Source organism: Pezoporus occidentalis, unplaced genomic scaffold, assembly GCF_034315485.1.
Source record: "Pezoporus occidentalis ecotype Australia unplaced genomic scaffold, CSIRO_AGI_Poc_V1 ctg10, whole genome shotgun sequence".
NCBI lineage: Eukaryota > Metazoa > Chordata > Aves > Psittaciformes > Psittacidae > Pezoporus > Pezoporus occidentalis.
The window spans coordinates 4,274,154-4,289,388 of record NW_026912779.1 but is presented as its reverse complement, the minus strand read 5'-3'; the positions used below and the strand labels follow the sequence as shown (position 1 = coordinate 4,289,388).

Below are 15,235 nucleotides of genomic sequence, written 5' to 3'. Positions count from 1 at the left end.
TAATGGCCACTTCCGAGAACTTGACCCCTTTCATGTCTTTCTCAGGGCGAGGCGTTGTGGGGTGTGGGGTTAAGGAAAGAGCTGGCTCCTGGTTCCTGTCTGTCAGAAAGCCGTCCTGCAAGAGAGCAACACAGGTAAGGCAGAAAGCGTAACTACAGAAGTGTAACTTTACGTAGATAAATATATTTGATACTATTTTATGGAGAAGAGAAGCTGTGAGGAGAGCTCAGAGCAGCTTCCGGAGTCTGAAGGTGGCTACAAGGATGCTGGAGAGGGACTGTTCATTGGGGACTGCAGTGATAGGACAAGGGGTGATGGGTTCAAACTGAAACAGGGGAAGTTCAGGTTAGATATAAGGCAGAAGCTCTTCCCTGAGAGGGTGCTGAGGCGCTGGCACAGGGTGCCCAGAGGAGCTGTGGCTGCCCCATCCCTGGCAGTGTTCAAGGCCAGGTTGGACACAGGGGCTTGGAGCAAGCTGCTCTAGTGGAAGGGGTCCCTGCCCGTGGCAGGGGGTTGGAACTGGATGAGCTTTGAGGTCCCTTCCAACCCAAACCATTCTATGATTCTATATTCTGTCTCCAAAGCTTGCAATGAAAGCATTTGTTTTAAGGCTGCAGGTTTTAAGAGCAGCGCATGAGTACCCTTTACTGTGCACGTGCCATAAAAGATAGAGGAAAATCATCATTTCTGGATCACAAAGCTATTGTCCTCCTTCTAAGCAGGACAGACAGCCCTTCCTCAATAACTGATCATTACTTCACATAAGATTTTGTTACTATTACTTCTGTTTCCATCGCTGGGTTACTTATTTTTTGGTAATGCTGTCAGTTATTTGATGGAGAGTGATAAAATCTCGCCCTACTCTTTGCAATTGGAAAGCTGGTTACCTGCTTGGCTGTGAAATCTGCAGTGTGCTGGGCATCCCCATTTCTGGGCTCAGCAGCTTTTTCAGATGCTCCATTATCTTCGTGTTCGCTGTCGAAATCTAACAGCAGCGTCTCAAGATAAGTGCATTTTTCATCAGCCTGAATCAGATCTTTGTCGGAGTCTCCTCCTTTGGTGTTTCCAGTGTTGCTAAACGCTACCATTTCCTTTTCCCTGGAGGAGGGAAGAGAATTCCCAACACCTTGAGCTGGCAAACAGTTACTTGAGAAGAATCTCAGCCTTTCTAAAACTGAGAGCAACGTGTACGCTCATCCCAAAATGAATGGGATTTAACATTCAGGCGAACATTAAGTGGCTTCTTGTATCCTGAAGGGGGTTATTTTATGCATAAGGCTAAAGAGTAAATAGGAGTTTGCACTTGTAATTTTGGATATAAGATTAAAAGGCATTAGCGCCCTTCATTCATTGAGTTTTTACTTGTAACTGTAAGGGTTCTTAGGAATTGATCTGTACACCACTGAAAGATACAAGGAAAATGCGTCATCACCAGAATAAACAAGAGCCAAACCTTTTGATACCCTATTTTTATATCAGCTTGGGATATCACCACTCTACTTACACATTATTGACGTGCTCGAGCTTCTCTAAGCTTTTCACGCTTCCATTTTTGTCAGTTGCCCACGGATTATCAATACCCTCCGCAGTTTCAGCTCGCTGCTTAACCAAATACTGCTGCTCCTGCTTCCTGCAAGTGATAAGTACATTCAAATAGAATGGTTAGTTCCTTTTGGAGATTGGCTTTACAATTCTTGTAAGAACAGAGCTCAAAGTACTTGTGCCAGGACTTTAATACACAATGTTTCAGGATAAGTTTGGAGTATTCCTGTTTTTCCATAATGGCAGCAGGGTAAATAACCTGCTGCCCTCCTGGAAATGAGGATTCCTTTTCCTATACAATGCAGTCCTGCTGCCACTGAAGTTTGCAGCAAAACCTGCTCTGATTTCAGCATTTGTGGGGTTAGAAGAAATGTTTGTGGGTATATTACAGCTCCTTGTGCCCCCCGTCACAGCTGAAATGTCTGCTGTCCACATTTCTGGTTTTAAATCTGTTTCTGCTGTTGCTGCGTGACAAACACAAGGAGAATCCAATGTTCAGTTACACACAGTGTCACTAACACCTACAGTACACCAGGCATTTTGATTTGCAGCAAATCTTAGCTGATGGTTTACTGATATTTGCCTGGAGTACTGCCTAAGTATTTTTCAGCTTGACATTTAAAGTGAACTTACTAGTTGTAAAAGTCTAAGTTTTATTGTTAAAGTATTTGTACCTTTTTATGGTAAAAGCTACATATACCAGGAAGCCGATGAGGCTGCAGGCCAGCAGAACACTGAGCACTATCGTTGCAATGAGTTCAGGACTTGCTGAGTCAGCAGGAGCTTCTTCTATGCTGGTGGTAACAGGCCTTGAAAATATTTTCTCCAGTTCTGTCTCAATGTTACTCTTCTGCTCCTGAAGTTTTCTGAAGACAGAAGGGTAAACTGCTCACTACTTATCAGACCTTCACTTTGGCTTGAAGACTAGTGAAGAAAACAACAGAAATAGCACTTCTTGGTTCACTCAGACCTATTCCAAAGACTCAGACATGTCTTTAATTCAGGAAAAACTCTGTTTTCCAGCAACAAACCCTGTTGCTTATGAGCTAAAGTGGTGCAACACCGGGAAAAATGGAACTTGAGAGGTCAGTATCCCTTAAAGCCACATCAGGGCAGCTGCATGTACTCCTATAGATACCAACAGCACTTTCCTCAGAGGAAAAGCAGCCTCACAGTAGCTTTCCAATGCCTAAAGGGGCCTGCAAGAAGTCTTGAAGAGGGGCTTTTTGCAAGGGCATGTAGGGACAGGACAAGGAGAAATGGCTTTAAACTGACAGAGGGGAGACTGAGATGAGCTCTTAGGCAGAAGCTCTTCCCTGTGAGGGTGCTGAGGCGCTGGCACAGGGTGCCCAGAGAAGCTGTGGCTGCCCCATCCCTGGCAGTGTTCAAAGTCAGGTTGGACACAGGGGCTTGGAGCAAGCTGCTCTAGTGGAAGGTGTCCCTGCCCGTGGCAGGGGTTGGAACCAGATGAGCTTTAAGGTCCTTTCCAACCCAAACAATTCCATGATTTTATGAAATAAACAGCATCATTCATGTTTTTGACAAACTCTGAAAACTGCTTTTCAATAAATAATATTGAAAGCTGTCTGAATTCTAAAACCCCCCTTTAAACCTTGAGATAAACCTCAGATAAAATGGTATTTGATCTAAACCTGCCCTGTCCAAGACATTAATAGTTGTCATGGGAACAAACCCCAGGTGCATGGCTCTGACACCCCGAACACAGACTGTGCCATACTGACCTTTTTACTTCTTCTGCAGGTACCTCCTGGTTTGCCTCATCAAAGGCAATAATTTTTACATAGGTTACATCAGTGCTGCTTCTTGCTTTTCTTTCAACCTCATTGGAATAAACATCAATGATGTAGACATTCCATGCAAGTTTATCTTCCAGGACCCTGCCATCATATGAAGAACTCATTTTAAATTAACTGGGTAATGACAAATGGTTTTACTCTGGAAATTAAATGATATCAACTTGTCATATATTTAGTATTTTAATCTAAGCATGTGAAAATGCAGGATTATCATCAGCAAGAGTTAAGCTCTTTGCCCAGTATCTCTGAGTGAGTAGCAGGGGGGAAAAGAAATCCAGTCCTTGTGTCTGATGAGCAGAGATACTTTTCATTAGTAGTGCTACATAACTTGTGCATATAGCCTGAAAATTCTTAGTTAGGTGCCATTAGCATAACTGAATAATTAATTAGAGAAAGGCAGGGTTAAAACCCCTTATTACCTCGATTTCATAACCAGTATTGTAGGGTAGATCATATAGTTAGTCATGCTTTTCGAAGGGGCGTATGTCTCGTTTCATGCTTGGCATTATAAATACAGGCTTTTATAAGTTTATAATACCATTAGAGTATTATAAACAGTTCAAGTGGGGAGGAGGGAAATTTGGTCTCATAATGCACCATCCCTGGAGACATTCAAGGCCAGGCTGGATGTGTTCTGAGCAGCCTGATCTAGTTGAAGATGTCCCTGCTGATTGCAGGGGGTTGGGCTACGTGACCTCTGAAGGTCCCTTCCATCCCAAACTGTTCAGTGAAGTTCTTTCCAGCCCTAACCGTTCTATGATTCTCATTGTTTTCTCCTTTTTCATAGGGAGGTTTTCACACAGGATCAGAGCTGTGGCCCAGCTGATGCATTTAATTTTTACCAACCAGAAACTGGTGCTGTAATAATTTTGACATCACAAACTCATGTTTCCAGCCGTCAAAGTGATTTCCCTTCAAAAGCACAAGTCTCAGTATTTCCAGTGTAAATCCATGTTTATGTATAATGAAACAAAAGACCTTGCGTCCTCATTAAGGCCAAAATATGTTTGTAATTGTGGCCATCCACATACCACTAGCTAATCCCTTAGCACAGTATGTCTGAGACCTCCTTGAGGAGCTCTGCTGCTGCACCACAGGGGGGTTTTGATGTGTAGTGAAGGTGGGTTTGGTTTGTGGCTTCTGCCTGTTTCCACATTTGCATCTTGGCCTACTGTCAATGAAAATTTGTCCTAGGCTGTTAAAAATCACAGAAACATGGAGGTGGGAAGAGACCTCTTGGAATTGTCTAGTCCAGTGACCACTCTGGCACTCATCAGCCTAAGCCAAAGCCTTACCAGGTAAAAACTGGTGGATTCCTCTGAATTCCCTCAAATTATCCTGAACTGCAACAAGTTGAAGGCCTTGTTTCTTCATGGGCACTGGCTGTATCACCTCCCCTCACTACAGGCTGTCAGACACCTGCATCTCAAAGGGACCCTAAACTTGTCATTAGATTTTATATCGCAATAAGCTTCGCAGTTTCAGAAATACCTTTTTACTTCAATAATGTTTCTCTCAACAATATTGATCATCTCACTAAGGACCACCACCACAATGTTGTTACTGGAACTGGAATCCACAGTTACCTAAGAAAGAAAGAAAGCACATGTAAGGTTTTCTCAAACATTTGTACCTTGCTTAGATTGACTTTCAAAGAAAACCCCAACAAATAAACCCCCAGGGTCCCCTCTGATGTAAAATAATTGTCTTCTAAAAGCCAGCCTTCATGGCAGCATATTTTTATGTCAGTGGAAATGGTAACCACATAATTCTGGCCTGAAAGTCAATACTAAATACTTCTTGTACACAGAGTATGGACATAAAAGCAAATCAGGACTGTAAATAGTCTTTCTTACATTGACTGTTGTCCGGGCTGTGAGTCTGCTTGTGCCTTGGTCTGTGGCTTGGACTTCCAGATAAAATGTTCCAGCCTTTCCTGCTACAGACACGGTGAAAACCTGCCCTGTATTTTCATCGATGTCAAATTCATTGCTTTGATTGTTCACTAAGCTGTACAGCAGGCGGCCGTTGTCTCCTGAATCCGGATCTGTGGCCTGGGTTTAAAAAAGGCGATTTGTGAAACTCAGCTTGTGGCTTTCGGGCTGATATTGCTCTTCAGTCATTAAACTGCAGTTGCTGTTTGTAAGACCAGGTATTCTAGGATGGTGCTGTCATGTTTTTCTCTTTGCACTAAACACACAGTGGGGCACAGACTATCAGAATCACAGCACGGGTGTAAAAGAGGAAAGGCATTTACCATAATAGGGTCTGGAGGATTCTACAGCCACAAGCATAAAAGGAGCAGGCTAGAACTGAGCGCTAACACCAAACTTGGAAATTGCTCCATTTGGTAATTCATTTCCCTTTTGGGTCTGATAGGTAATAAAGTGGTTAACAGTGCCAAAGCAAGAACAACAGGCTGTGCGGTATGTAATCCATAGTGGCAGCATGGGTCAGAACAGAGTATCTAGCACTTCTGACAGACGCACTGGTAGGATGAGTATGAACCAGTTACCTGAACACCCCATCTTTCACCAGCATTACGTTAAACCTGGATGATGGGCTGAATCTGTCTCAAGCTTTCAAGAGCAGACAGAAGAGCTCCTTTAAACCAGTTTAACTATGGAAGAAATCCAAATCTTAACAAAAGATTCCGTCCTCATGTAGAGCAGAGGAGGATGTATTTACCTGCACTGTAATAACAGGGTACTTGTACGGCACAGAGTTGGGTATCCGAGCGGAGTAGGCATCACTCAAAAATACTGGCTCTTCATTTACATCCTGCACCGAGACTCTCAGCAGTGCCACGTTTTCAGCAAACAGGCCTGTGAGAGGAACACAAGTTAACTGCAGCAACAGACAGCACCAAAGTACAGCTCTCAAAGGCTGGGTCAGGCTGTGGCTTTGCAGCCGTACCTGTGCTGCATGTGAGGAGGCAAGAGAAAAAAGCGAGTGCAGCAGGGATGTGCCCAGAGGAGCTGTAAACTCACTCCTCCTGAGGCCTCAGTGAGAGCCTATATTGGGTTGCAAATACAGAAGAAGTGTTCTTTGCCCCTGATTTAAGTTGGAATGTCCTCCAAAGCAAAAACTTACTTGCATACTGGACTTGTGTGGCAGATGGGAGGTTTTCATTTGCTTCAACTAAAAGCACATACTCAGAAACTTCCTCATAGTTCAAATTAACTGCTGTTCTCAGCTGACCGCTTTTTGGATCCAATCTAAAATGACCTGAAAGGGAAAGCATGTACCTTCATTGTTATAGGTACCATTTCACTTTTATCCCTCCTACCTCTTAGTTGCCCTTAAGATGTTTCCATGACTCCTTTGCTCTCAAGAATGTGAAATGTGACACTTCCCATGGCTGAGCAGAAGAGGCATCATAGTAAGCAGGCCTTAAATATGTCAAGGAGCAATATACTTGGGAAACAGAATTGCAGCTTCTCGTTGCACAGCTCCATTTTCACAGATTTCCAAGTTTTTTCTCTCAGATTCCATATATGTATTTCCCCTTTTCTGTGCACCATGTGGAGATGCAGCACAGCTGCAGGAGCTGGAGGAGGCAGATGCCCCAACATAGATGGCAGTGCAAGGAAATGATAGACTAAAAGTGATTGGCAGGGAGGAAGCTGCTTGCTAACAACGACTTCTATTTTAGCTCCCTCAGCCTCCAGGTTACCCTAATTTAAGACTACAGGAACCCATTTTCTAGCAAGTTACTACCCCTTTTTTAGCCAAAGAAGGTGAATAAAGTCCATGCTGGAAAAAAAAAAGCTCAGGAAAGAAATTCTGTGTATTTTCTTTTTAGAATAAGACATGCTTTCCATCTCCTCATTTGCATACAGCAACATCTGCCACACAAAAGACAGGTTATTCTGTTATCTGTTTTAACTTGTAGGGGAAATAGTACTCACCTTTTTCATTGCCTGATGCAATCGTGTAGTCAATCTGTTTTCCTGAAGTTTCAATCACAGTAAAATCATAAATTAAATAATCCACTCCTGTGTTTTCCAGAATGGAAACGCTGATACAGGAAATAAATGAGAAACCATAATGTTAAACTCCCCAGCAGTTGTTGCACTGCCAGGCTTTGCAATTTAACTCTTTAATAGCAAATTCTCTGTGGGAAACCCTGCTCCCTTCCCTCTAGCTGTTTGCTGGAGTTCCATGACTTTCAGAGTACAAGCACTACTTTCCTAGGCAGACATTGTTTATCCCTGAGTAAAGGCTAAGGAAAAATGCTTCATTAGTGTGCAAGAGGAAAGGGACAAAGAGCCTGGCTTATACAGGCTGCACGATAAAGAAAAGGTGATGCCTCAGATCACATTCACAGAACCAGTGGCATAGCAGAATTTCTTGGATGTGTTGTTTAAAGAAACCCCAATGTCCTTTCTTCTGCATGGAAGAATGCAAAAATGAGCTTCAACTGTACTATGTTTTCAACTACCTGGAAAATATGTACTAGTTATAGAATCATAGAATCACAGAATGGTTTGGGTTGGAAAGGACCTTAAGATCATCCAGTTCCAACCCCCCTGCCGTGGGCAGGGACACCTCACACTAAACCATCTCACCCAAGGCTCTGTCCGATCTCGCCTTGAACACTGCCAGGGATGGAGCATTCACAACCTCCCTGGGCAACCCATTCCAGTGCCTCACCACCTCACAGTAAAGAGCTTCCTCCTTATATCCAATCTAAACTTCCCCTCTTTAAGTTTTAACCCGTTACCCCTTGTCCTATCACTACAGTCCCTAATGAAGAGTCCCTCCCCAGCATCCTTGTAGCTCCCTTCAGATACTGGAAGGCTGCTCTGAGGTCTCCACGCAGCCTTCTCTTCTCCAGGCTGAACAGCCCCAACTTTCTCAGCCTGTCTTCATACAGGAGGTGCTCCAGTCCCCTGATCATCCTCGTGGCCTCCTCTGGACTTGTTCCAACAGTTCCATGTCCTTTTCATGTTGAGGACACCAGAACTGCACACAATACTCCAAGTGGGGTCTCACAAGAGCAGAGTACTAACTTAATATGAAAGCCTCACCTGATTTCACTCCTGTTAAACTGAGGAACAAATGGGCTGTTGTCAAGCACGTCAAGAGTAATCACAGCAGTGGCATTTAAAGAGGGAGAGCCTTTGTCCCTTGCCATCACTGTTAAATGCATCTCCCCAGACTGAGGCAGGCTTCCAGTTGTAATTATCTTCCCCTCACTCATATCTTCTATCAGGAAGAACGGGGTGAAGTTTTGATCAGGGAGGATGTAGTACTCAACAAGGCCATTTAACCCCTGCCGTGAAAAGAACACAGCTTCAGGAAACTCTTGCTTGCAGGACCACATTACTTCAGTGCCCCAAGTTCCATAGGCTGACTGGAATCTCAATATTCCCATGCTTAAAGGACAGAATGTCCAAGGCATTGTAAGGAACTAGAGAGAACCAGGCTCAGAGCTACTTTTGGCTTAAGCTGTAACACAAGAGCAGCAGCAAGGGAAAGGGCCAGTGGGCAGAACTCCTTCTAACTCCCCCCAAATTAACTGATGTTCTAAGAGCCAAAATGCAGCCATAGCAAAGCTATTCATTGGGAGCACATTTTGAAGGGTAGGATACACATTGAAACAAAGACTTGACAATGTCTGAATAACCCCAGTGAATTTGTTTCAGGAATGAAAAGCTGGGGTTAGCTGTGGTAGATGGGTGATGATAGAAACACAAAGCAAAGGAAAATTCAGAAGCAGTTGGCCAGTTACATAGTAAGAATGTGGAGTAAGAAGATCTCTAAAGGAAGTAAGTTAAGGACACGTGTAGAGTGGGACAGTCAGAGTAGTGAGTCATTTAAAGGTGTCAATGAGGATAAGCCAAAGCCCCTTGGATCCTTTTGGCACCTTGAGGAGAAGCGCAGCCTCTCCACTGCTATGAGGGTAAGCCCCATTCCTGCCCACCACAGGAGAGCTGGGCACGTTTTACTCTGTGCACATCACTTCGCTTTCCTGAAACAAGCCATTTTGACAAACCCTTAGGGTTTGCTCTGTTGCACTTTGCTCTTGTTTCTGAAAAGCATTGGATTCTTTTCTTCCATGGCTCTGTAGCAGCAGGAGCAAACCCTGCCAGGAATGCCTGTTAGTACCAGGGAATCTGCATAGTTAGAATTATTTCAGGAAGAGGGAGGAAGAGAGACACTGTCAGGTAATTTCAGTGCTGGACTCTGCCCTGGAATCCTCCAAGTGCAGCAGAGGACCAGATAGACTATCTGAAGGATGAGTTTCATTGGGCTCTCAGTGCAGATCTCACCGGATCCACCAATCTTTATAAGCAATTTCACTTCTAATATTAAATCATAGAATCCCAGACTGGTTTGGGTTGAAGGGTCCTTAAAGCTCATCTGGTTCCAGCCCCCTGCCACCTTCCACTAGAGCAGCTTGCTCCAAGCCCCTGTGTCCAACCTGGCCTTGAACACTGCCAGGGATGGGGCAGCCACAGCTTCTCTGGGCACCCTGTGCCAGCGCCTCAGCACCCTCACAGGGAAGAGCTTCTGCCTAAGAGCTCATCTCAATCTCCCCTCTGGCAGGTTAAAGCCATTCTCCTTGTCCTGTCCCTACAGGCCCTTGTCCAAAGCCCCTCTCCAGATTTCTCACATCATAGAGAAGGATGACATAAAGGAGCCATTGGATTATCTGCAGCAATGTACCACAGCTGCTGCTGTTTTAACCAAAATTATGCGTGAAGAACTAGGAAGGCACCTGCTACACCTATTTTGTTGTCACTGCTCAACGTTTCATCTCTTAAATGACATAATTAGTGCTGATGTTGTCATGGTGATCTGGTTGACTACTGCATATCTCTGCCAGTGCCTGGGTACTATTTGATGGGTGCAGTACAGATCTAGCAAACAAAATTACTTTAAGCAATGGGAACAAAGAGAATGAGCTGCGGTGCCAACTTGAGAGGTGTTTGATAAGCAGGCATCTCCATGTTCAAGCCAGCTATATGATGTTTATAGCTATATACAGCTAGAGAATCTGTTTTACAAGTTCTACTTCAGAAGTTCAAATAACTTAGCAGATACTAAATTGCTTCAGTCCTTGTATACTCCTGACAGACTGGTACAACTCCATATAGGAAGGGGAAAAATCAAGGCAAATATAGCTGAAGAAACATGGCCAAAGACAGTGAGTACATCAGCATCAAGGCAGAAACATCAACAGTCCTAACTTCCAATTCCCAGTGCTGTTAGTCAGACAGAATTCCCTTTCTGCTACGTTTAGTATTTCATGCCTAGAGAATGGAGAGTAACGCATTCGGGCTGCAGCCTCCAGCAGTGTCAAACAAGCGTAGTTACCTGATCTTTGTCGGTAGCGCTCACGGTTATGACATGAGCACCTACAGGATTAATCATGTTTATAGAAGCAGAATAGGAATCCTGAGCAAACACTGGAGCATTATCGTTCACATCCATCACCAGAACACTGACATGAGTAGTTGCCTAGAAAACAAAATGGTTTCATGCGGTTTAGAATGTCTCAGTGACATTTTTTTGTTATTTGCATATGTAACGAAGTATAAATCAGGCTTTGAAAATGCCATAGTAAAATATTGTGTTAGGTTTGATTTTGCGAGCTCAACATCAGAGATCACTGCAGGACTTTAATGCAGGAGAGGAAGGAACTCAGTGTTGCAGTAGATTCTGCTTCTTGAAAGGTGTCTGAAAGAGTAAGACCAGGATGCCAGCATGTCCTACTGCTGCTGCTAGATGCAGGTGAGGGAACCACACGTGTTCTAATTCTGTTAAATGAGTGTTCAGTAGCTTTCCAAATACATACAGCACAACTAGAGCAATTTGCTGAAAATTACTTTTTCTCCCATGAAAACTTAGCACGGCACTCACAGTACTAACAGCAGCAGGCGAGAAATCCAGTTCCCCAGCACAGGTTTGTCTGCAAACAATTCAGGGTCAAATTCTACCATGATTTTGAAGTATTTCAACTAATTATGGTGTATAATACTACTCAGCATGGACAAAGGGCACGGAAGTCTGACCCATGATTAGGCGACTAATTTATTCTGCACAATAAATGTCTTTGATAGCTCCCTGTCTCCTAGTGCCAAATCCACTCTGAATAGAAGAGTCACTGTTCATTACAATAACGGTCTTTTACCTGAAAGAAAGGGGCAGATTTATTGTTGACTGCGTTCACTGTAAGGTTGTATTTATTCATGATTTCATAGTCTGGAGAGTTCTTTATCTTAATGTCGCCATTTATTTCATCTATTTCAAATACATTTTCTGCACCACCTAAGATACATTTAAAGAAGCATTATCAATGAATACATCTTAGAAGCACATGAATATATCTTAGAAACACATTATTAACTATACTCTTAAATTATATGTTTACCTGTGTCTTTAAAAAAAACACTTTTTATCATCTAGATAATGCAGAAGAAACCCAGATAATACTTTGAGTGGATGAATGTTTGAAATGCGAGCCCACAGAATGGGTTAACAAGACAGTGCTGCTGCCAAGACCTCTAAGAGATGTCACTGAATTTATTCTAACACAGAGATGAGTGGCACACACATCTCTAAGAGAAATCAGTTTGACTGTCAAAAGCCCTGGCAGTGACTTTTGCTGGTTTTGGCCACCCATGTCCAAAGCCACCTCAAAGTCTATATGCATACTGGAAATGAAAGGCTCTAAAAACATATAAACTATACACATATCGCTCTTGATGGTCCATACAACAAAACCAGCTATTTCAACTCCTGCAGCCTTTGGTCCAGAGGAGTCTAGATCTCCATCTCAGTCAGATATAGGGACAGTGGCCAAAGGGGTGCTCCTCCCAGCTGTAATGCCATCAGCTACCACAGTTAAATGTGACAGGAAATACAACTTAGAGCTGTCGGTCACTGCAGTTCTCAAGCTGGCACATTAATGTACAATGAAATTGCAGGCCCTTTGTCTTAATAGCCTGGGCAGAGATCTGAGGCACAGAGTAGGTGACCTGCTGTTTGTTGTGGCACTTGTGCTGCAGAGGTAAAGGTGTCAGGCACAAGGGTGAAGAACACTGCTCTCCAGCAGCTTGTGATAGTGACTCAAGTCCCTCACATGCTTGTGATACCATTTATATCTGCTCCTAGTAGCTGTGAAGTGCTCACAGTCCATAGCATGAGGAGAGGCTTAATTTAGCAACATTTATTACTTGGTGGAAGCACAATGGGTTCTACAAGGCCCTAGCCCCTTAAGCCTTGTTCAAGAAAGCCATGAGCACCTTTCTTATCAAAATTACTCCTGCTGATTGCAGCTATGGCAGCCACACAACTAAAGACTTTTTTAAAAGCTGATTTTTGACAGAATTAAGAGTATGACTTAAAGCGTAAGTTGTAGTTTCTGCAAAAGAAGTTCCTATTCAATCAGCTTGAAAGTTGTGTGAGGATAAATCAGTAAAATACCAAACCAGGTTAAAAAGGATCTTATGTAGAAAGGGGTGAGGAGGTAACACACATAAATGCTGTTTATACTTGTGACAGTATAGACCACAAAGTGACAGTTGTTCCAGTGCAGTGAGAGAATTCCTTGTTACCTGTAAGGTTATATACAACAAAGGCATTGTCTCCTGTGTCTCTGTCCGTTGCTGTGATTTTCCCAACTATGAATCCCACAGGCACATTCTCATTTACACTGAATTCAGTCACTGGATCAAACACAGGTGGCCAGTCATTAACATCAATGATCTTTATGACAACCGTGCAGTAACCTCTCTTCTTCTCAGGGATTCCATCATCTTCAGCATATATCACAACCTGTAAGTTGTACAGTTGTGAGAAATCATACAAATAGGTACTTGCATAAGGATTAAAACATCTTGATGAATTTTAAACTTTGGAGTATTCTTAGAAATGTTAAGTCAAATTCTGAATTCACTTCAAAATTATTACTGAAAGCTTATGGAGTCCTTTGTCAATAGATGAAGTCTTTCTATATAGGGCAAACAAATTCACTAATCATACAAAATAACCAGCAGTTGCAGCAACAATATATATATATATATAACTGAGATATATATATATAACTGCAAGATATCAGTCCAGTATGGATTCAAACAAACAGGCAGCTCTGAATACATGAGCTGTCATTGCAGAGTTAGTTGTTCGTGTGCTGAAGTGCTTGAGAGTTTGTAGGACATGTGAACAATGAACCTTGCTTGAATTTCCTTATACTTTTGAGGCAGTGTCTTGCTTTAATAATGCATCACATCTCGAGATGCTCATATCCTAAAACAGTGCATAAAATGTTCAGGCAATATCAAGCTAAACAAAAAACTGGGACCTGTTATCAAAGGGAAAGATTTCGAAGAGTTGAGACTTAAAGCAAACCTGATACTCCGTAGGTTCCTCTTCATAATCAAAGGAGGTGGTGGAATAAAGAATTCCAGTCGCTTCGTCTATCCTGAACTTCAGTCTGTCTCCACTAAGAATGCCGTATGTCAGGAAACCATTTCTACCTGTATCATTATCCTGAGCTTCCAGCTGGATGATCCGAGTAGCAGGTAAATTCTGTAGATGGAGAATAGGTTGAGGCTGTCAGAGAATGGTTAGCTGCAGTTTCTTAAGTGATGTAAAAGGAAGGAAGTGACAAATAGTGCCTAAACTTACAGGAGTATAGACATTTTAAAATCAAAAGTATACAACTTGTAGGGCACAATAAGAGAATATCTTGTTCTCTCTAATTTCCAGAAAAGAACTATTTGCCCTCACCATGGCTCTACCTACAGCAGCAATCTTCAGAAAGAAAATTCAGGGTGATTTCAAACAGACCAAATGGTAACCTTGAGCATCCGATCTGTTGAGGAATTACTCATGTTTAAGAGCTTGTACTTCCATGAAACTCAATGGATGTTCTCAACTTCAAACTCATTTTTCTTCCTGAACACTGTTTGGTTAATAATAATACATTTCTTCCTCTTTCGAAACGTTGTTTGAATCAAGTTGGACTGTGAATATCAGTGCTTCACTTGCACGGCTATTCGAGACCTGCTCTGAAGTTATTTGATCCAACAGGGCATCCAGCAATTCCTACTCTCTAAATATTTCACATGCAAATCAATTTTTAAGGTCAGGAAATGTGATTCCAACTCTTCTCCACTGAACTAACTGGGAACATTAAAAATAGGTGCAATAATGAAGCCTATATTCAACTCAGTGTTAGGAATGGACTGGATTTTAAATCAGTTGTGGCTGTTAGAGAGAACGTGTGGGAATCAGCTGGGAAACTCAGTGTGCTTGTTTTTAAGATGTAGCTAGCAGATTGAAGTGTGAACAGTGCTGTTTGAAAATTGAAAAGTGAAATGCTGAGCTAGATGCTTTTGCATAATTAAACCCTGTGGCTTCTTTTGCAGGCTTATCATAACAGAGCAGCCCCAGACTGAAATCTGGCTTGCTTTCCGCCACTGATGTCTTCGTGTCAGGAAGAATCACAACAGATTGTACAGGAGAAAGAGGAGAAACGTTGCTAAATGAGAGCATTTTGCCTGTTACTTCTCTGTAGGAAGCTCCCTTCCAAAAGGCAGAGTGAGAGTCTGTGAGGTGCCCAGCATATCCACTGGATTTTGAATGCACACAAATACTCTGTGTACAGATGTGCAAAACCAGGTGGCTGCTTTTCCTTCATGGAGCCCCTTATTAGTAAAAGATTCGCTTTTCCTTCAATATGTCCACGCTTCCAGAACCATTCTCCTTGTGCATTGGGATTTTCAGCTTGAACTAAACCTTGAAAGACCATATGGCAGAACAGAATGGCAAGCTTGTCCAGTTCCAGAACGTTTATTCGCACCCTCACCAAAAGAGTTTTAGAATTGTTATTATTATTCTAAGGATTTATTTTTGCGATT

General features: G+C 42.7%; 1 protein-coding gene across 1 annotated transcript in view; it reads right to left on the bottom strand.

Moving 5' to 3' along the window:
* Positions 1–1,380: 1,380 nt before the first annotated feature.
* Positions 1,381–15,235, bottom strand: part of LOC134160194 (protocadherin Fat 4-like) — a 30,766-nt gene continuing 16,911 nt past the window's right edge. Inside the window, exons 20-33 of the mRNA XM_062611971.1 lie at positions 13,722–13,901; positions 12,929–13,148; positions 11,503–11,639; positions 10,686–10,829; positions 8,393–8,637; positions 7,271–7,380; positions 6,453–6,587; positions 6,048–6,184; positions 5,216–5,413; positions 4,851–4,945; positions 3,285–3,440; positions 2,217–2,408; positions 1,505–1,630; positions 1,381–1,402 (exon numbers count right to left, since the gene is read on the bottom strand). Coding sequence (XP_062467955.1) covers positions 1,381–1,402; positions 1,505–1,630; positions 2,217–2,408; positions 3,285–3,440; positions 4,851–4,945; positions 5,216–5,413; positions 6,048–6,184; positions 6,453–6,587; positions 7,271–7,380; positions 8,393–8,637; positions 10,686–10,829; positions 11,503–11,639; positions 12,929–13,148; positions 13,722–13,901 — 2,097 coding nt within the window. The remainder of the gene's footprint in view (positions 1,403–1,504; positions 1,631–2,216; positions 2,409–3,284; positions 3,441–4,850; positions 4,946–5,215; positions 5,414–6,047; positions 6,185–6,452; positions 6,588–7,270; positions 7,381–8,392; positions 8,638–10,685; positions 10,830–11,502; positions 11,640–12,928; positions 13,149–13,721; positions 13,902–15,235) is intronic.